Here is a 22558-nt window from a genome sequence, read left to right as displayed (position 1 = left end):
CTCAAACATCCTAGCATTAGCGTAACTCAAAATAATTAATTGAATAGACAATTTAAATCAAAATAATGAGAGAATAATTTTCATACAAAACGAAAAGCAATTGTGTGCCACTCAAAACATTACGAGTTACCCACCTTCTGTCAGATCCTTTGTGGTGGAACATATAAGTTTATATTTTACATTTTAAGTTGATTTTGAAAACAAAGAAAATTAAAGATTAATGGGCGATGCCCTACTGATTCTTATACTTGTAAGCAGGGCCGCAACTAGATACCGCACCAGACCCAAATGCCCCTCTACCATAGATGTGGTCCTGCTTGAAAGACACGAAACACGAGTGACGTTATCAAGAACCACATCTAAAGATATTTTCTATTCGGGAGTGCCTATTGGCTAAAAGTGATCACATGGTGGTTTTCTTTTGGAATTCGTCCAGGCGTCAAGAGAAACAATTTGCTGTGACTGTAGACAAAACAGTCTGATATATAGCATATCAAAGGGCTTTCGCTAAAAAAAAAGAAGTTGAGACAGGCCTGAACGGTAAGAGAGAGCAAAGAAGAAAAAAAATGTTCTGGTCTATGTGATTCATTGAAGGAATTAAAAATACTTATGGATAGGAAAACGCTCTCACCACGACATGCATTTGTTTCAGAACTCCAGTCCAGCTTCTAGCATAATCTGAAAGTAATTCAACTACGAAGCTGGGCTGGACAAAAATCTCGGCAACGGGATAAGTCTGGATGAGGAGTTCCAGTGGTTCATTGATATATTTGGGAAGGAAAAATCAGCATCGAAATTTCTAACATTTGTATAGACAGAAATGCTGAAAAACACCTCAGTGAAAAAGAAATAGTAAATAATAATATAAATAATTTTTAGCAATTAATTTCCGAAAATATTTCCGACTCAATTTCCCAAATAATTTCAAAATTCATTAGAATTCATACTTAATCAGGAAAAATGCATTTCGGAATGAATAAAGGTGCCTAATAAGTTTGGGGGAGGTCTTCTTTTACTCACTTGGGAGTCCATTGGGATTGTAATTTCAAGAGGTCACTCTCCATTACATTATTATATGAATTTTCTACTACTGTACTAAACCATATACATACCACGTTCATATTCCTCTGCGGAAATTCTAACGACCATCTTGTAAAGTGCGTTTACAATTTTACAATTTTCTTGTAAAGTTTACATCTTGTAATACTAACGTAAAGCTTGTTTCTTTGTAATACATGTTATAGTGCTGCCTTCGGCCATATATTTTCGAACAATAAGAGGAGTGCTACGATTGTGAGCCCGTTGTGCCGTTGTAGGCCTGTTACTCTCTGACGCGAGACTATTCAGCCGTGAGGAGGATTATGAATACACTCTCCATTGGTTGTGGATATATGAGTAACATCTTATAATTCTTAATACTACAATATAACTCTGTATCGTTGCAATTGTAGTATATGTTCTAGCCGAAGCGTAGTGCGACTGCAGTATAACTGACATCAATATCAATGACGACTTGCGGACTTCATGGGGAAGCTTTATTTGGTCTCCTATGTCCAAAAGGTTGAAAATCCTCTGGTTTAATATCACAAGTTTTAACCTTTAGTGTTCCACACATCCTTTATTCCAAGAAGACGAGGGATGGAGAACCTCTTGCAACAAGATGAAAGCTACAGAACTTTTACTGAGATTACTATTCAGCACATATTAATATAAAAACGATAAGTTGTTTCCTCATCCAAGCTCACGGATCCCTCGAAACCTCTCCAACAGTGAACGACGTCTACAGTGGAATCTCGTTACAACAATACTCGATATAACGGTAAATCCCACCACAATGATGGGGTTTTTTTTTAAATCTTGTTTTGATTCTCCTGAATGAATGAACGCCAGGGTCTCTGCCACCTGACTTATCCCGTTGTCGAGATCTCTTCCAGCCCAGCTTCGTGGCAGAGTCTGGAACAAAGTGTGTATGAGTGCACCCAACAGTCTGAGTATGTAGCTAGTGTTGTGTATGATATTTCAATGCTGCCATCTATATTTCAAATTGTGAGTGAAGTGTAATGATTGAATATTTGTAACGTTGTAGGCCTGTTGCTCTCTGTGGCGAGACTTTTTAACGGGGAGATCGACTCGCATTCACGCCTTGAAGTTGGGAACCACAGAAAACCAACTTCAGCCGGCCACGTTTTGATTCTCCTATAATCTACTGTTAAACTCCTCTGGATACAACGGTGCTCTTTACTGCGGTAAACCTCTATAAAACGATATATTTTTTTAAATTTTGAAACCACTTCAGAGGTATTTTTTGACATTCTCCTCGAAGTGTCTTACCATATATCTTAATTTTTAAATATCCCCCGAAATTTATACTCGCTGCATAATTTCAGTTATTCCTATACGTCTGTAATAACATCGATATTTGGCACCATCGGATTACCGAAAGTGTTGATGAAGTTTTCGGTATCGGTACATTTTGTGTAATACACGAAGAATATTGTACACGCACTCACACAAGGGATGCACAATTTTTCAGGCCACGAGCCACATATAGACTATTCATAAAGAGTGACCATATGACGCGTATTTTACGAGATATTTCCGTAATTTTGGCCTTCCCAACTTTTCATAAAAAATGTCCCGTTTTTTTCCCTCTATTTTCCACCAGGCTTAGATGAATTTTCGAAATCAATAATTAAGATTATTTTCATGATTTACAGATTATATTACGAAAATATTATGGCTTTATCATAATTATCTACACTTAAATGAATATATTGATCTCATATATTTGTTGAACGTACGCGCTTTTTTTACTGAATTAATATTTCGATTGACCATTTTCCACGATTGGCGATTTTTCAGCAATTTTAGTGATGCGTCGCAACTTCACTTGTCTTTGCCATATTTTTTGTCTGAAATTTACAGCTTCAGTTGCTTTTGACAATTTCGGTGATAATTCGCAACTTCACTACAATTTCATAACTTTTTTGGATATAATTCATTCGCAGCTTTACTTGCATTAGAAATTTGATTTTGGTTGTGACTGGCAATTTCACGTGTGTTAGGCAACTTCTGCTACATTGGCAATTGGCAAATTTGAGATTTGAAAATTTTGTGCTGTAAGCAAGACGTTGCGACACCTGCAATATATATATATACATCAAAGTCAATCTTGTTTATCAACTACACATTTAATTTTTTTTACCTAATATGTACCCAAAAGTTGTTTTTTTTTTTTTTTTGGTGATACTAACAACGCTGATTTAGAGGACGCCAATAGAAGCATAAATTTTATAGGACGTGAGGTTAATATTGCCCCCTCGATATAACGATAATCTCTATCTCTGCACAACAACATTTTTTCTTGGCCTGCAGAAAATCATTATAACGAAGTTCCACTGTATATATATGAATTTATACTGATTTATATATGAATACGACGACTTTTACTTCCAAAATGGCTATGACTGACTCATATATGAGTCTCACATTGACTACTTCCATTTCGGCTCTACTCATGAATGAATTCGCCAATAACCAGTTCCTTCCCCCTTTCTCATTGTAGGGTTAGTGACAGGCACATAGTGCTGTCAAACCTCCCCTTCCTGCAACAATGTAATCCTTTCCTCCCAAAACAATGCTCAGAACGAAGAAGAACTTATTGAAAAGATGATCTACTCGGTTTAAGAAACTAGAACCCACGCAGAAATAAGATGTTTGCTAATTTGTTTGGAAATTTTTTTTATTATTCGTGTCTGTCAATAAATAAATATATATTCCAACATATATATATGTATTAGAACCTATGAAATTTAACTATTGCTCAAAGGTTTATTTGCGAATCCAGTAATTCATTCATCATCAAGCAACAGAGAAAAATTGCAGTTTGTGCTAATAACTAGTTGTTAGTTCTTGGCCTGGAGAGTTATTACTAATCATTTGTGCTTACTCGTTGGTAGCTTGGTCATGGGATTTTTGTGAATATTTTTTACGAATGATCTATAGAACGTTAGTTATATATACTATAATTCCGCTGTGTATTTAATATTCTACAAAAACTCTCACTAAATTACTTATTTAATTTCTCGGAACGTAAGTGAAAAATTAGACAAATAAAACCTCAACTTAGCTGAACAGCTACTTACTTAAGGTATCCGACTACGTTGGAAACGTCATTTTGGAAGAAAATATGGATTTTAATTTTTTTATTTTTTAAAAAAGCCCTATTTGCTGTGATTCCCAAACGGGCCTTGTTTTGTTTATATGATGCTTGGAATAAAAGTTACGTTCACTTTAGTGTTGTGTTTTTACATACAAGTAATAAGCGAATAAAGATTTTAAACGTGTTTTACGAAGAATGTTATTTTTGACATTTTACTTGACTTTGTGACATGATTTGTAAAAATTGATGCATTGCATCCTTACGAAATTTTAATGTGATATTTTTCCATATATTGTTGAGGTTATGAACCAAAATCTGTGGTCTATCACATATATTTTTTGAATTACAGTGTTTTATACACAAAATGTACGATGAAATTTCAAAAAAATTCACACATACTTAAACATATTTTGGTGTAACTTATGAACATATCATGCAATCCTTTAAATTTTGGTCCATAACCTGCAGCATTACTAGCTAAATGCACTGTGAAAATCACAAAGCATTTCATTAATAAATTTTTTGCAATCTTGTTTCGAATATCACATGAATTTTGCCTAAAATTTGACATTAAAACTTTTTCATAGAAAATATAATAGATAGACCAAAATTTGTCACCGTTTTCACCATTTCGAGACACTTTCTATCAAAAAATTTATTTAAAGTTCACTCCAGAACCATTTTAAAGAAAAGTGACAAGAAAGGTAGTCGGATACCTTAATTTACGTGTATCATGAAATTTAATTTAATCAAATTCTACACGTACAATAATCGGTAGATCAAGTTAATATTTATACAAGAGGGAAGTTCAGAAAGATTCATCCGATTTCGGAATATTTTTGTAAGTTTTCAAAAATTGAAGACACAGAGCTCTGTGAGTACTATGTGACTGTATAAAGGAAATGTCTACATTTTAGATTATCAACAATTAGTAGCTAGAGTATCGTTTATGTAAAGTCATTTGAAAGTATTGGAATAACTTAAAAATATAGGAGGAGGACGGGGGAAGCTAAAACAATATTGTGGGGGGTACCCAGTTGACTTTCAGTTTTTCCTACAACATTTAAACTATTTTACACACTTTAAATCTCATTCCTTCAGCTACTAGGACCTAAAATAAACGGACCTGATATTTCTCTCATGACCCTGCATGCGGCAATTAACCCCTGGCTGAACGGAGTGTGGAAGTTTTGAGTTAGAAATATGTTGAATAGGAACCTTGGAGGTTTTCATCAGAGGACAACCATTAAATTTGAATTACCAGGGGGGGGGGGGGATTTAAGATGATGTCCAGGGGAAAGTGAGATTTATTACATAAAATTTAGAAACGAAATTCTGGAAAAAATTGTGAAGAATATATACCCTGCATCATATTGGCTACAAAACTGAACGAATTGAATAAATTTTCCTATTTTACCGTTTAAAAATTCTAAAAAATGAATGATCGGGTCTGAAAGGGTTAAGCCCGAAAAATGCAATCTAGAAGTGCTAAACTGCTGAAAGAAAAAATTAACTAAGTCTCATCTTCAATAATTCGCCACTAGATTGTGCAATCACAATTTTTTTTTAACATGAGACTCCATGATTTAATATATAAAGTGTGATTTTATGTCTAAAAATTTTTAGCAATAAAATTCTAGAAAAAAAATGATTGTGAAGATGAACATACCCTGCAAATCATTTTTGAACGAAGTGAATTATTTATTCCTTCAAAAAAATGTCTAGAAAAAATAAAGATTTGATGACATTTATGTTTTTAATGAATTTTTCTAAATATCAAAAATGGATATACATCTTGGAAAATTTCAAAGAAAAATGAATGCTTAGTGCCTGCAATCGGTCTTTTATCGATTGTTCAGCTAACTATTATGGTGAATATTTAAATTCGAATACAGAATTTTTAACTCTCTACATAAAAGTGTAAGTAATGTATGCATCCCCTCAGAAGATATCGCATTCATTCCTAGTTACCAGAGAGAGAATTCCTCCGACTTCAATATGTACATTTTTATAGGCTACGTCACGTATAAATCATTGTATTTCACATCGGGATATCTTAACGTTCCATGTATCCTCAGTGGTCGTTTGTAGCTTAACCATCGCCGGAAAGAGTTCACAGCTTGTGTTATTCAAAGGTTTTTACTATTTTATATGTAAAGAAAAAAAAACCTTGAACAACTGCGTATCGTTTGAAGATACTTTAGAACTTACTCCGTGCATTTTCATTCATGAAGAAATGCAAGGGGGAAAAAAACTAAATATAGGAAAAATTTCCAAGGCACTATGTCGGGACATAAATTCAAGGTACGTAAATCATCACTTATTCAAAGTGTATCCGCGTAAAGCATTTTAAACAGCTTACTCTTGCTCAATTTAAATATTTCATGCATAGGCAAAATAAGTGGAGTGCAGTAAAAGGAATGAACTGTATTTTCGAAGCATCTTGGAGTGCACGAGTTGCCTTCACCATTTCTCCCTTTTTTTTTTTTTTTAAATGGTCCATAAATTTTCTTTTAGCTTTAAGTAAAATGACGGAAAAGCACATCCCCGGAAAATAAGGAAACTGCCTAATATTTTTCAATATAATTCTAGTTATTTTTGCTTTCGATGAAGAGCATTAAATATTGATTATAACGGTGGGAAAGGAATTTACTTCATTCTTTTTTTTTTTCGGTTTATTTTGCCTATGGTAAATATTATAAATGTACCCGCGGTTGCTTTTGATGGTGAAAAATGATGCGAGTTAAAGTACGAAACCAATTTTGAAGTAAAAGAAATTTCGAAATTTGATGGAAAGGGGGAAACTTTTTTTTCGCTCAATGAGAAAAGCTTTTATTGATTGGGGCTATTGTGTTGCTTTAGAAACTGTATTTACATATAAGACTAGACTACGTAGTTTGTTTATTAGTGTTTTCTCGTCTTTTTTTTTTTTCATGAAGTAGCTTGTACTTTGGGTAGCTGAATTTTAAATGTATTAATTATACATTATATAATATGTATATAATATACAGCTATATCTTTATGCATTTTATGAACATGTTTTTTCAGCTACCTCGTCGGACAGTTTGCCTATTGTGGTCTTTATTTTGCTTATTAAAAAATGCTTTATAATAGGATAACATAGGAAACGATGTATAATTGTACTTCTTTCTGTTCTGTACATCTTGAAAGTGATTGAGTATAAATTTATGACTTGAATGTTGTATAGGTTTGGATACGCGTTCTATTATACCAATAAAATGTTCCATTACAGCCACAGGAACTGAATCACTAAAAGAACTAATGCAACATACAATTACACAAATCGTTAGAATTAAGAATAAATTATGAATGATTGATTGTTATTGAAGAAAAGATAGCATGGAATAAAAATTTGGAATGTTTCTCACTATTTTTTAAAATTTTAAATCAGTATAAAGAATATTGTTTGTATTCATTTTTCAAAAATTCTCCCCTCCTTAGCTGGCATGCCGGGAAACAACGAGGGAAATCAGCATGCTGAGAGATTCCAGTCATTGATCTTGGGTAAACTTTAAGTATCTGAACATTAAGAACCAATTAAATTGCCTTATTTGTATTTGTCTACTGTCAGTATAGCTTCTGTTTAATGAGCTAGTAAGTTCAAGTATGTAGTTCTAGCATTGTGTTTGCTTTTGCTACCACGCATCCTTGATTTATTAAAAATGTCAGATACTGAGCATATTTTTCTCACGTAGATCAGTTGAATTGGATGGACACGTAAAAACAATATGGTATGCAATGCTAAGTATACATTCGTTGATCATGAGGAATCATTATTATGTCATTCTTTGATTTGTAAAATTAGGATAAGTACAGTGAAAAATAAACAAAAATTTAAAATTTAAAAAAAAAAACGTCAATGTGAAACATTAAAAAAAGAATTGCTCTGCAAAACATGATGTTAGCAATAGCATGCTTCTTTAATCTATACGTCACAAGTGGAGTTCCTCAGGGAAGTGTCCTTGGCCTCATACTTTTTTCACTTTTTAGCGATAAACTCGATCAGGGTATCGATGGGATTACTAGCAAATTCGCAGATGATGTGAAGCTAATGGGGATAATCGGGAATGAAAGCGATAGAGAGTTGCTCCAGACCAACTTAAACAGGATTGCAGCATAGGCAAATGAATGGAGCATGACGTTTAGCGTTGATAAGTGCATGGTCGCTCATTTTGGTTCAAAAAACCCACGGTTCTCTTACGAGTTGAATGGTGTCACTATCCCGGATAAAACTAGGGTCACCGATTTGGGAATTCTCATTGACGAGCGGCTTAGGTTTTCTGAACATTGTTCAGCAGTGGTCAGAAAAACAAATAGAATGCTTGGTCTCATTTTCAAAAAAGTATCTTCGCGTTCTCCTAAAGTCATTCTTTCGCTTTTTCGATGCTTAGTTCGTCCTGGACTGGAGTATGCTGTAAGGTTTTGGAGACCATACCTACAGAGGGACATAGACTTGGTTGAAGGGGTGCAGAGAAGAGCTACGCGTGTCCTTATTGGCACATGGGGCTTGAGTTATGAAGAGAGACTTCATTTTTTGAATATGTTTACATTGGATGAACGCAGGTGTCGAGAAGATATGATCGAAGTGTTCAAAATTTTCAATGGGATGGATAGGATGGACCATGAACTTTCAGTAAACCGCCAATCGACTGCTTTTACAAGGGGACACCGGTATCGATTGGTGAGGGACAATGCGAGGTTATGGTGTCACAGGGGGAATTTTTCTCTAATAGAGTTGTTAATAAATGGAATAGCTTACCCCCGGAGGTAGTAAATTGTAACACAATTGACACGTTTAAAAAGAAATACGATAAACATGTTGGGGTAAATCGAGAAGCTATCCATACTTAGAATAAGACAACCATGAGTATTCTTTATGGGCATTTTATAATATTTTATCATGTGTATATATTTTTTATAATTTGTGTTAATTGCATTTTTAATTGGGTTGCTGTATTTTGGAAATATATGACATCCATATTTTTATGGGCATCTGTTTATCAGCCACCTCGTTGGGCATTTTGCCTGTTGTGGTGTTGTATTTGTATTTGTATAAACGTGCAAGAAAAACGTGCAGAATGCAGTGTCTGTATTTCGTATTAGGTATATAATAAATTAGAGTAATTAGTAAATGCTCGGTTTTCATTATTGTTATCGAATTCCTGAGCAAAACTTTTGCTGCAGTGAAAAATTATTATTTCACTCTGATAAATAGAACCGCTCACAGCCCCGGACTGATGCGAGATTTGCTTATTTATTCATCATTTATATATAGCACAAATTGATATCGGTTTCCGAATATATTCCGTGATGCATATTCTGTGTTCCTAGTAAGACTTCGCTTTTTCTAGTATGCTGGGAATGAACCAGATTTCAACTTTGAAAAAGCTGGTGTTCACCGATTTTTTAGGCATACTGGCTAATTCTGGGGAATACGAATATATTTACAGTTTGATCTATTTGGGCGGATCCCGTTTGGCGTAAAGAATAATATACACCTGAATGTTTTAACTACTTATTCTGTTTTTGCGAAACACAGTCAAATGTTACCAGTACATGACACTCTTTTGGCAATATCAAGATTTTTTTTTTTTCAATTACTCTGGTGAATGTATGAAAAAACGATTATTTAAACACGATGTTAAGACCTGGAAGAAGGAAAACATTTTGTACAAGAATGACTGACTGTAATCAAATACGCAATAAATGTACGTAAATATATGAAATTAAAAAAATACACGTAATACATACAGTAAAAATTAAAAGTTACTAAATTTTGTTTTAAAAGTTAGGTTGCGTTCAAAACATATTAAAAATATTACGGTAATACATTTAAAAAATAGCAATAGCATCAAAATATAGATAATATACTGAAAATTATTCGAAATACAATGAAATCACTTTATCGAATGTTTTATAGCGAAGTCTATTGCACAAGTATGCAAAAAGAGCTTTTGACTTGTAGATTTCTTGAAAAAATAGAGCGAGTAAAGAGCTGTGTAGAGTTTTTCCAACAACCTCGTTCGGCGTTTTACCTACTACTAAACATGTACCTCGTCCATATTCCTCTGCTGAACATCTAACGAACTGGTACATGTTGGGATATGCGTGTCCGTGTTGTGAACCTAACGTCAAGCTTGTTTCTTTGTAATACTTGATATAGTGCTGCCATCTACCACGCATTTTTCGAACTATGAGATAAATGCAATGTTTGGAGATGCAGGCCTGTTACTCTCTGCGGCGATACTTTGTAATGGGGAACAGTGTTTTACCTGTTGTGGCGTTTGTGTTTGTGTAGAAAAAATTAACGTCAAATAAGGCAGTGGTCATGACGTGCTTGAGGTTTTGAGTTGGGAGGTTCATTCAGTTAAACGGTCTCCTATATTATTATTATTATTATTTTTTTTTTTTTTTTTTTTTTTTGTGTGTTAATGTATAGAAACTAAGGGATGAAAATTGAAATTATTTATAATATTCGTTACGATAACTAATAAAAAAATTGAAAATATGAAATTTAAAAAAATACACTTATACAATAAAAATTAAAAGTTACTAAATTTTGTTTTAAAAGTTAGGATTTAAAATCACTATGGAAATAGGCATTTTAATTTATATTTGTACTCATATCAGCTCTGAAGTTCAGACAAATATAATTTCGACTACAAATAAAATTAAATCGTAAAATCAAAAGAGATGTTTATTGGCAGTAGGAAACTTACCGAGAAGACCAAGCCGAAAGTTTATGGTAACGATCACAACGTTTCCTGCTGACGCAAGTACACTTCCGTCGTAAGGGTTGCCGGAATTCCATTCGTACGATTCACCGTGAATGAACACCATGACTGGGAACTTCAGTTTGTTATCGGGTCTAGCCACTGGAAAACATACAAAAAAGAACATTCAAGGAATAAATAGTTTTGCCCATACGTTTTCTTGGCAGTAAATTTGTTTTATGTAGTCATTAATTACAACGAATCTTCTAAGGGAAGAACGTATAAACAGGGATAGTATGCGTTATTTGTACGACTGGAATGTTATTAACGACGATGGGCTCGTTTGCTTTCGTTGTTTAGAAAAAAGACACCGATGGTTCGGTGCTGGCGTAATCTTTGAAATACGCTTCGATTCAATGAAAAATTACCATTTTCCATGAGGAATGAATGTTTTTTTATCTTTTTCTTTTTATCAGAATTAAATTTACGTAAACTAATAACAATGATGTGATGATTTGTCCCGGTAATAATTGTTGTATTGTGATTTGCAGCTCAAGTTTGAATTTCTGTATTTGTTTGTAATTGTTTAGCATGCTCAACATCGAAGACATGCTATTGGTCCTGACAACGAAATGAATAATGCAGTCAACGCCCCACTTATTGGAATCATATCAATACATGGATAATGTTATCATTCGGGTTTGCTACAACATTCACAAAATAGGAAACATACTAATGCATTCCCGTTTACATGAGAAATAGAAAAAGACGGTTTAAAACCCATTTCAAGGATATCAACCAAAACCCGTTTACATGGATAGCACTTTAACCACACTTTACAGATGTCATCAGAGGATTATAGGAAAGGAGGTTACACCTCCCCTTCACGTATCCCCCGTAAAATAAGGGAGTAATACCTACTCCCTGTTCCTTTCCCTACGAGGTGAAAAAAGTCGTCAAGCGAGTGCCACCACTCCCAACATGCTACCGCAATATTCGTGCATGTAAATATTATCTTGACATGAGAGAAAAATTAGTTAACAGTTTTCAGGACTTTTCAGGGCTATATTTGCATTTTTTTCGTCGAACGTTTTTTCTTTTGCGTCTTGCGTATTTTGAAACTAAGGTTAAACCAGATATATTTCGTTTTTCTAAGTTATCGTTATCAACTTGTTATTGTTATCAATTTATGTAGGAGGCCAGAAGTCCCTCATACAGACAAAAAATTTCCGTCTCGGTTGACAATGCCTTGACTGAGCGAAATATTTACTATGGTCATATGTACGTTCTCAATTACTTTCTCATAGTGAAGGCATGTGTAAGGTAACAAAAGATCGTTTCTCCAATCTTTGGTCTTCCTTCGAACTGGAAGTGTTCAATATGGTCAACAGTGAATATGGGTAGCATTCACAGTTTTTCGCGTGGAAAATTTTCACTTGGGATCTATGGAACGTACCGTATCATGAAAATATCGTATTTCGTGATACACGTTGGTCTGTTCCGTTATAAAGCCTCTCACAATTTCTGAATAAAAATCTAAAAGATTTTAGCTAAAGCGAAAAAAAATCCTGTGTAGAAGATCAATAGGGAAAAAAGAAAATGCCACGATTTGAACATAAAAACGGAGCGGTCCCGTTTTCATACGTTCTGTTCGACTAAAAAGGACTTATGGTCACCGTACTTACTACTGTATTTTTTTTATTTTTTTTTACGTTTCCTATTTGTGAGCCACATTCACATAGGGATGCATAATTTTGCATTCTTCAGGATGCATAATTTGTTCTTCGAGGGTGAAATATGAATGGAAAGCACTGATAAAATCATTTCGTTCATACCAGCTTATTGGTACAGGTAGGCCTACTTTCTACGCAATCATCCTTAACATCTCGCATCTGCATCCATTTTTTATATGATACTGTATTTTAAAGTAATGGAGAGATTGAGAAGAGAGAGATGGTTTATTGTTTCTCAGGTCCAGAAACAATTTTCGAAAGGGCCAGATTCAACCGTGGGCAGGAGTTTGCATTCATGCTTTAAGCTCCCTTGTTTTCTTTATTATTTGTTCCCTAATTTATTTTAGGGGCTTCATTTACTCATTACTGAGTTAATCTGTGGTTATGGATTATTTCACAGTAACTTAATTAGTAAATAGTTTGTATAGTACTTTAAGAATACGATGAAGTACTTTATGAATATGGTAAGAACCCAAGTACTGTAGTACTTGTAACGATAAGTATATCCTTGTAATTTAAATCCATTGGAATATGTTGAAAATGTCTTCTGTCTCCTGAAACCTACATCGTACCATAAAACCGTGGTTACAATTTTTATTAATTTAAAAAAAAGAAGAAAAAAAATATACATTGAAATCTTCGGAAACATTTCAAATCACTAACAATAATGCTGAAACATTACTAACAACAATAATGCTGAAACATTACTAACAACAATAATGCTGAAACATTACTAACAACAATAATGCTGAAACATTACTAACAACAATAATGCTGAAACATTACTAACAACAATAATACTGAAACATTACTAACAACAATAATACTGAAACATTACTAACAACAATATCTGTTCTTGTAATAAATGAATATCCAATATAAATGTTTAAAATACTGTTCCAGAAAATGTTTAAAATGCTACGAATGCCTCGTGCATTTTTCAAGTAGTTAACTTTTTATATGAAAATACATTTTTCTTTTGTTTAAATATTTGAATCCATTATTCAATGTAGAATTTTTGTAGGTTGTGTAGTTGACTACATTGTTTACATTGTAAATGCAGTATCTGTATATTTTTAAAATAAAAAGCAATTAGAGCGTCGCCATTGATTTTCGTGTTGGCAAAATTGCTCGCCTTCCTATAGCCATTGGATTCAGAAAAATCATTAGTTTCCGAGACTTTAATGTAAAACTGCTGACGATTAAACCGATTCAAAAACGATGCTTTTCCTCAAAGTATTTTTGAGGGCAAGGAGGGCAAGGTGGAACAACTGCTATGTCGTTGGGAAATGCTTCAGGGGGAAATGCGTATATCCCGAAGTTTCTCCGAGGAAAGCACTCGAGAATCTTAATAGCACTCGTAAAAGATGTACTCGACGCGAATGGAATCTGTCTCTTTACTACGGATATTGCCTTCGCATATGCCGCACCGACATAACATTTTCTGTCTTACAGAAGTGAAAAAAAAAAAAAAAATAGAGTGAATTCCGAAAATTTCTTTTTCCCAAGACGATATTACATTTCCTCTCTTCCTCATCCCTCTGGAATTATAATCGATGCTTCCTCAGCAAAATGATTTTCTGCTACATATATTTCATTCCGTATCTTTCAAGAGAGCATCGTGGTGTACATGTACTGATGATTTCTTTCTCTTTTTTCTCCGGTTGTCTCATGTTTTATAATTTTTTTTTCCTAATATTTCACGAGAAAGTTTCGAGATTGTAGAGAGGAAAAATGTTTTTTTTTTTTAGTTTTTTTTTTTTATTAATATTATTTCTTGGCAAAATATCAAAATGTTTCTGACGTGTCACCGGAAACACTCGTGTGATGTATTCTATTCCACTTTTGATTCTCTTCTTTTAGTTATTTCTTCTTGGAAATGTTTAGAGAGCTAGAGAATGTCATTTGTAAAGCTGATTTTCGTCTGTAAATTTTTTAGAATTTTTGGTTGATAATATCATAGATTTCTGTTGCTCAAATGGAAATTTTTACGAGAGATGATTTTCCATACATCGATTAAAACTGCTCATTATCAGTGCTTAATTCGATTATCTCTTGAAGTGCCAAACTGATGGATATTGAATTCCAAAAGCTATAAAAAATCGTATTAATAAAGAATGTTCGTATTATTCAAATGTCTTTTGAATTACTTTTATCCGGTGATATGTATTTTTGCACATCATCGGTAGAAATACGTGAATTTCGCAAATAGTAAATTCAAATTAAAAAAAAAATGTACACATTTATACTCAAAAACAAAATAAAAAATGAAAATTCTCAATTTAAGATTTTTGCATTAATTCGCAAAAAGTAAAAATAAAAACAATTCAAATCAAAAACAATTTTTGATAATTCATATTTATTAAGAAATCCTCCGCAAAAAATATTTTTCAAACCGAAAATTTTTTCATTCATCCACAGAAATATTTTTCAAATAAAAAATTTGCATTCATTCACAAAAATAAGTTTGAATGAAACATTCTGCATTCATTCCGATCAAAAATTCGTCGTATGTTTTGATTTATTTATTTTTTAATTGATCCGGTGATTTTACGTAGGCCCTCATTTGATTTATTTTGTTTCGACTTGTGCTTGCTTTTATTTCTTTTGTATTTTGTATTTATATTGCATTTTATCCAGTTTGATTTTATTGTATTTACATTTCTATGTCTTAACTTGCTGGAATTGAATTGTTTTCTGTAGCTTGGTATATATATTTAAACAAATAAATGAAACCAAAATAAGTTAACAAAACAGATTTTTTATAATTTAATTGCGAGCCCAAATATTAAAGTAATAAAAATGGAACTGGTCAACATAATTCTTACTTATTTTCGCTTCAAAGTGTAAATTGGATACATCACAGTTTTCGATTTCACAAAAAAACTGGTGAAAAACGAATTTTCGTGTTTATTCATCGAAGTTGGCGAATTTCGCATTTATCGCATCTATTTCGCAAATACGGATATTACGACATAATCTAGAGAGTGTATTCTCAAGAATCAAAATTTTTCAAAAATTTAAAAAATCATAAAAAAATTCAAAATCGGATATTACGTATCCCTAAATATCGGTTGCCATTCGAAAATATATTGTACAGGGTAAGAAGAAAGTTACTAAAAACATTAAAAATTCATTAAAGAAAATTTAATGAATTGTCGTAACTGGTTGCGATTAGTGATTTTGTATTGTCTGCATAGGTTTTCTTTCTTCTTAAAAAGGGAAAATGTTATAAAAATGATCTAAATGTGATTAAGTAGGAAAGGCGTACGCGCACGCGCGTGATAAATACACAGCCAACAGTTAAAATGCCATTGACTGTGTTCATTGCGGTAAATGTTACGTTATCAAGTTTTCGTGCCCAACAAGCTCTCCCTGATAAAATTAATGATTTCTGTGACTTTTTTCCGCCGTCAATTAAAACGAAATTACCATACTGACATTACTTTATATGCCAATCTCATAACGATATTATTTCCTTTTTTCATGAATTTTTAAAGATTTTAGGGACTTTTTGCGCACTCTTTTATGTATTTGAATCTTATTCTGCATGATTTTTTGAATTTTTGAAAAATTTTGATTCTTGAGAATACATTCTCTGAATTATATGTACAAATTATATTTTGAATGATTGCAATAGGACGGTGTATTTTTTCGGGCCTTAGACCTGCACTTACACACCAGAAACTCCTCCACTTCCCTCTCTCTTTCTAGCCAATATTACGATCCCTTTTAAAGCTGGCCTATGCATTTTTAAACCTATTTATATTGTAAGTATATTTTCTTTCTCTCTACTCTAAAATTTTATGGACTTTGCAAATATTTCATTTTGTTCGAATATAAGAGCAGATTTAGAAGCCCCTCCTTTTATTCATCATAAATACACACTTGCATATACATTTTGAATGTTTATTCTGTAAAGTTTATATAAATATGTTTAAATACTGAACACTATATTTGGCGTGGGATGATTCGCATTTTTAAACATGCAGATACTAATTGTTTTGTTTCTTTTCTTATGAATTTTCTTCCGAATTTACGTACCGTATTTGAAACTATTATTCAAATCAATATTTACCTAAGAATTTAATATTAGTGTTTCGAAAAAGAAATGAAAATCATCCGTGTGATTTAAATTTCGATATATTTGTATATAAACTGTATTTTAAATTATCTAAATTGGGGGTTTTCGATATTTCTTGAGATATTTTCAGCACAAATAAAACTCGAGAATAGAAAACATACATAAACATAGCCGTCTCTGTACAAAACTATTGATGTGGAGGAAGAAAAAAAAAATACAAATACAACTAGGATGCAACTACGAAGAAAAGATGATTAACTGGCTTAAGAAAAAGGAAATGCGTTATTAGTTTGTCTCAGAACGACTTCAGAACTAAAACGCATCAATAAACAATTTATATAAATGATCCCCATTAGTCGTCCGAACATAAATGTAGTTCGTTTTTAAAAGCTAGAAAGAGATGTTCTCCTGAATATTTCTCTCAAGAAATAAATTCGTTTCTAAAAAATGGATGAGTCAGCTTTGTAAGATAGAAATAATCATATGCAAATACGAAAGTATTCGAAACTAATATTTTCATTATTGGAGTGTGTGACGCACACCTATCTTAGAATAACAGAGATATGAATACTTCAAGCTAAACGATTTTCCGAATCAAAATTAGATGCGCTAATGAGGGCAGTTATTTTTAAAAAATGAATTTTAAAATGATATAGTTATTTTACTTGAAGAAAAATTTCAATAAAATTTAATTCTCTTTCAGCTTCTATTTCTTTTTACCCTTCCTTAGTGAAATGAATCACAAATGAAATCAACAAAGACAAGTAAAATAATCAGATAATTTTTGCATATGGCAAAAAGGAATCCGTTCGTCTATTTATTTGTATACTCTTGTATCTTCGATTCATAGGCAAAGGCTGGAAAACGACATACATTCACCACGCAGACCATATTTTATGCCAAAAATATTGTTGACATGGAAGCTTAGCGGTAAGAAATTTATAAAATGAAAATATTGATTTACTATAAATAGTTCAAAACACATTTTCAGCAAACTTCATCAACATGGCCAGTCTCTCTAAGTTAACTGCTTCAAGTGAATATTTCATTAAAATTCTTATAGCGTTTAAGAATTTTACGAATTTATCCAGAATTTATAGTAAATACCCGAATATTAAGAGAGTGCATTATAAGCATACTATAGCTTTCACGTGTTTGGCATTAACATTAATTAAAATTCCATCGCTGATCTCACGATTTCACGGACAGGAATGCTATCAACACTCTATGAGAGGAACTCTACAAGTGTTTAAAGATTTTGAAGTATTCCAATTTCTACACTATAGAAACAGGAAACTAATATCGGACATATTTAAAGAAAGCGATTCATCAACTTGAATATCAGAGTCAGTTGCATACGTTGTTGTTATATTGATGATCATCGGGAGCTCGTGAGAACGGAGACTCGGATCGATTGGAGCTTTTCATATAAGGTCTCCGATCTCTCGTTCCAAGAGAAGTTTGTTTACAGCACAAACAAACTACGATTGAGGAACGTCAAGCATTCAAATATCCTTCAGAATAACGACTACTATATTATTTAGTACCAGCCATACCGTTTAATACATTGCTTCGATATTCATGAATTTTTGAATGCAGTCTAGTGAGCTGAAAACGTGAAAAATATACTTCCCAGATCGATTTTATACGCGTAAATTTTTATAAATACCATCAAAAAGATATTGTTTTTTCATGTTTATCTCCAAATTGTATCAATGGGAGTAATCCGTGTTTTCTGGTTAACGATGAGTCTAATATTTAATAAATCATCAAGTGAAAGTAATGTTTATTAAATTTTAGGATTCATTTGAAACCACCATGTGTTTTAATTGCCATCTAAATATTTCAAGAAGAAAGTAAAATATATTAATTGCAGTAATTGTCTAATAAATGTCAAATTGCCAATACATTGTCAAAAATTGTCAATGAACGTCGAATATTTGCTATAGGCCTACCCCTCAATTTCAAAATCCGAAAGCAACTTTATATTTTTCTTTTGGGATGAATGTTTCGTAATAAATTTGGTTAATACATAGTTTAGGTCCTATCGAAGAAGTCACCGGGATTGAATTTAATTGAAATTCAGAAAATTGGGTGCGATAGTCACGGTATACAGAATGCATAGGTGACGGGGCATATGACATTTTATTGGCGAACCGTTGATCCTAGAGTCATATTTGCGATTAGAAAAAGTATCTAAATAATGGGTGGTATTCGGATATATATGCCACATTTATGTTGCGAGAGAGTTATTAAAAAAATTGACTTTTTATAAGAACACCCTGTGCATGGAAAAACAATTAGAAAGACCTCTCCCGATGCCAGCAAAAAAAATTCACTTTTCTACGTGCAATATTCGCTGAGATATTCGAATTCGAATGCATCGGTGCTTAGTTAAGATTGCATAGTAAGATTTTATCTGTTTACAGATAACATTTGAATAAAAGCAAACTGCATATTATCCCCTTATAAAAGTAACTATTTTAGCAATGAAGGAAATTCACTGTAATTAATTTAATTGCTGCGTTTATGTGTTTTTTTAATTATAAATATGCTAACAGCACCATTTTATATCCCCGTTTTTGTTTAAAAAAATGTTTTTCTTCACTACATTCGTATGAAAGTGAACACCATAGAGGTTTAAACTATATAATTACTTTTTTTGAAATTTCAAGCAATTCATTTTCACTTAAACTTCTATCAAATAATTGAAAGATATTTTTCCAGATTTCATATTTAATTTCAATCTCAATGCAGGCATTTTTTTCGTATATCGATATTTTCATGTCCAAAAATGAATAAAACTTATCATGAATATCCGTAAAGATAACAGAAATTTCTATCTTTCTCAAAAAGTTACATCAGCGTTTTCTCTTATACAGGGTGCATAGCTAACGTCTCGCACCCCAAGTAACCAGTGAGCCGTTGATGCTAGAGGCATACTTCCAATTAGTAAAAATATCCAGATAACGACTGTATCCAGTAGGACTCAGATAAGTCATTCGTGTTACGCGGGGTCATTTAGTTATTAAAATAAAAATGTTGCATTTTTATACCGACACCCTGTGCTCAAGATCTCAGTTACAAAGTTTTTACCCTGTCTCTCCCGATGTCGCAAAACATTTTACTTTTCTAAGTGCAATATTCCCTGAGATATTTAATTTATTTGAGCATAAATGAGGATAAAATACGTTTCTTTCATCCCCATTTTTTATGTTGTTTTTCCCTCAACTTTTCTTTACTTTGGAATTCAAATATCTCAATAAAGTTTGAACTCAGAAACATGAAATTTATTTTTTTAGCCTCAGGAATGACAGGGCACCAAATTTCTAATTGGAATTTGAGAATAAAGTGTCCATATAAAAATTAATGCCTATTTTATATTGATAACTATAAAACCTTTTGCAATATGAATATCGTATCTGAGGTCTACGCGTTATTTGGCCATTATTTTAATTGTACGAAACGATGAACCTCTCTGCTAATTACACGAAGTACAGATGACGGGATACCAAGCGAAGACAATTGGAAAGAAAATTCACATTCCTCTGTGGAGGGAATGGTAGACACGCACCCGGAATGTGCGAGGTTGGTGGTCAAATTCCCCACAGAGGAATGAGACCTTTTTTTTGCAGATGTCTTTGCTTGATATCCAGTCATCTGTACTTCATACTATTTTAATTGAAAGCACGCCTCTCTTGGACCAACGGACCACCAGTAAAATGTGATTTGAGATGTTCGCTAAGCACCCTGTACAATGCATACTATCTTCTTATTTATAAGATAATAAAACACATATTTTGAACGGTAAAATGCCTCGTACACCACAAGGCCATTAAAAGCAAAAAAAAAATGTATTTGAATTAATTTTATTCAAAAGAAATATAACCAAGTTGGTTTAGTAAATTCATTACGAAACTTGACGCTAGAATTTCCAACATCCTCACGACTAAGTTCATTATGGGTGGAAGAATATATATTCAGGGGAGATCCAAGTGGGAAATGGTATAGGATTATGCAATTAGGCAGATGGAGATGGCATGCTCCTCAAGCAATATGCATATGATTTTACGCCACGAACAAAAAAAAAGCGTAAGTATACTCCGTTCAGCGTAGTCTTTATTCGTGACACGTAGCCTTTCTTCTTAGTAGGCGATGCAGTTCGAGATTAAATTTCTTTTTTGAAGTATCTTGGCGAGACACCTCTCTCTCTCTCCAGAGAAGAATATTCCCCTCTCAGACATTCTTCCAAGATCTACTTCTTATATACATCTTGGAATTTTATGACTTTTTTGTCCTCCCCCCCATCTAATGAAAGTGGGAAACTTCTATTCTTTATACCTGCTTCTTTGGCCACCGCTCTAAATTTAGATATGGCGGCACACGAGAAAAGAACGGTTTTAGTGGTTCTCCAACCGAAAGCTATACGGAAATATTCTCGTGTATGAAACATTTACAGACGTATAAAATAAAAATCATGCCCAGTTGGAATTTAGTACCGGACGGTCTTTCGTAACGTGTTCGTTTTATGTATTTACATTATGACGTTACGGATTATTTTATTGCTTTTTGTGACATTGTTTTTGAAACTTTGGGAAAGAAAAATCGCCAAGATAAATATTTTGCGTATGTACTTTTACTTTAAAATTATATGCGTGAGGTTGTTATATTAATGGTGAACAAAACTGGCTCTGACATTTCCAGTGACGTCTAACATTTGAATGTTTCATAAAATCAAAGATAAACAGTTATGAATTAGACTTTCACTTTCACAACTCATTAATTAGTATATAATTAGTATTGTGGTATAATATACAGGGTGATTATAAAAAAAACTATCCCGACATATGGACCCCTAACTATCATACCATTCACAGAAACTGAATGAAATTTTGGCATAAGGTATTTTGATGTATGCGCTCAAGAATGATATGGAAAACAACAGTGTCACTCTAACAGTTACGGTTACAGTGAGAAAATTTCGAAAATATCAAATGGCAACACCAAGTTTTTTGTATTGGAATGTGATCTCCATTGTGAAAAACCCTAAATACCGTTCGAACGGCAACTGTAGCATGAAAATCACCGGCGGTAGATAGGCTAAAAGTGAGGACAACCAATAAGGACAGAGAAGCAGCATAAAATAAAGCATTTTATTGTGTTTCACAAATTTTCCACATGACCTTGTGGAGGACTAATCAGGCTGGGAAACGGTGTGACGAATGCAACGAACACTAATGCTCTGGTGCACGGCAAAGTCCTTTTTCCTTGCCTAGCTCCGGGGATTTTCGTGCTACAGGTGCCATTCCAACGCTATTTAGTGTTTTTCAGTATGGAGATCGCATTCCAATACAAAAAACGTTGTCATTTGATATTTTCGAAATTTTCTCACTGTAACCGTAACTGTTAGAGTGACACTGTTGTTTTCCATATCATTCTTGAGCGCATACCTCAAAATACCTTATGCCAAAATTTCATTCAGTTTCTGTGAATGGTATGATAGTTAGGGGCCCATATGCCGGGATAGTTTTTTTTTATAATCACCCCGTACTTAAAATCATCAGAATTAAAAGAACTGCATTGAATTAAAAAGTTAATATTTTATGGAAATTCGGTATTATGAAATTTTCTTATAGTTTTACTGATAATATGTTCGGCATATTTATCTAAAATAATCTACAGAAATTCATACAACTTCACTGGAACGCCGGATTTTAATAAGGGCTGAAAGACATTCGTACAAGTGTTTTATAAATTGAAGAAATTTTCGTAAAGGCATTTGTGAAATTTATGTACCCAAACGGAATCCAATCCAAAATTACTTCGAGGGGAAAATATAGGAAGA

The 22558-nt window shown here is 33.0% G+C and overlaps 1 protein-coding gene across 2 annotated transcripts in view; it reads right to left on the bottom strand.

Moving 5' to 3' along the window:
* Nucleotides 1-22558, bottom strand: part of LOC149078491 (neuroligin-4, X-linked-like) — a 78105-nt gene that overhangs the window by 18396 nt on the left and 37151 nt on the right. For both annotated transcript variants that reach the window (XM_089240605.1, XM_089240604.1), the window contains exon 2: nt 10903-11058. In XM_089240605.1, the coding sequence (XP_089096731.1) occupies nt 10903-11058 (156 nt within the window). The remainder of the gene's footprint in view (nt 1-10902; nt 11059-22558) is intronic.

The sequence above is a fragment of the Pholcus phalangioides genome, unplaced genomic scaffold (assembly GCF_987345545.1).
Source record: "Pholcus phalangioides strain wild (caught in Gottingen) unplaced genomic scaffold, Ppha-v1.0 ptg000013l_1, whole genome shotgun sequence".
Taxonomy (NCBI): domain Eukaryota; kingdom Metazoa; phylum Arthropoda; class Arachnida; order Araneae; family Pholcidae; genus Pholcus; species Pholcus phalangioides.
Note: the sequence above shows the minus strand (reverse complement) of the source record. Positions and strands in the feature narration are given on the sequence as shown.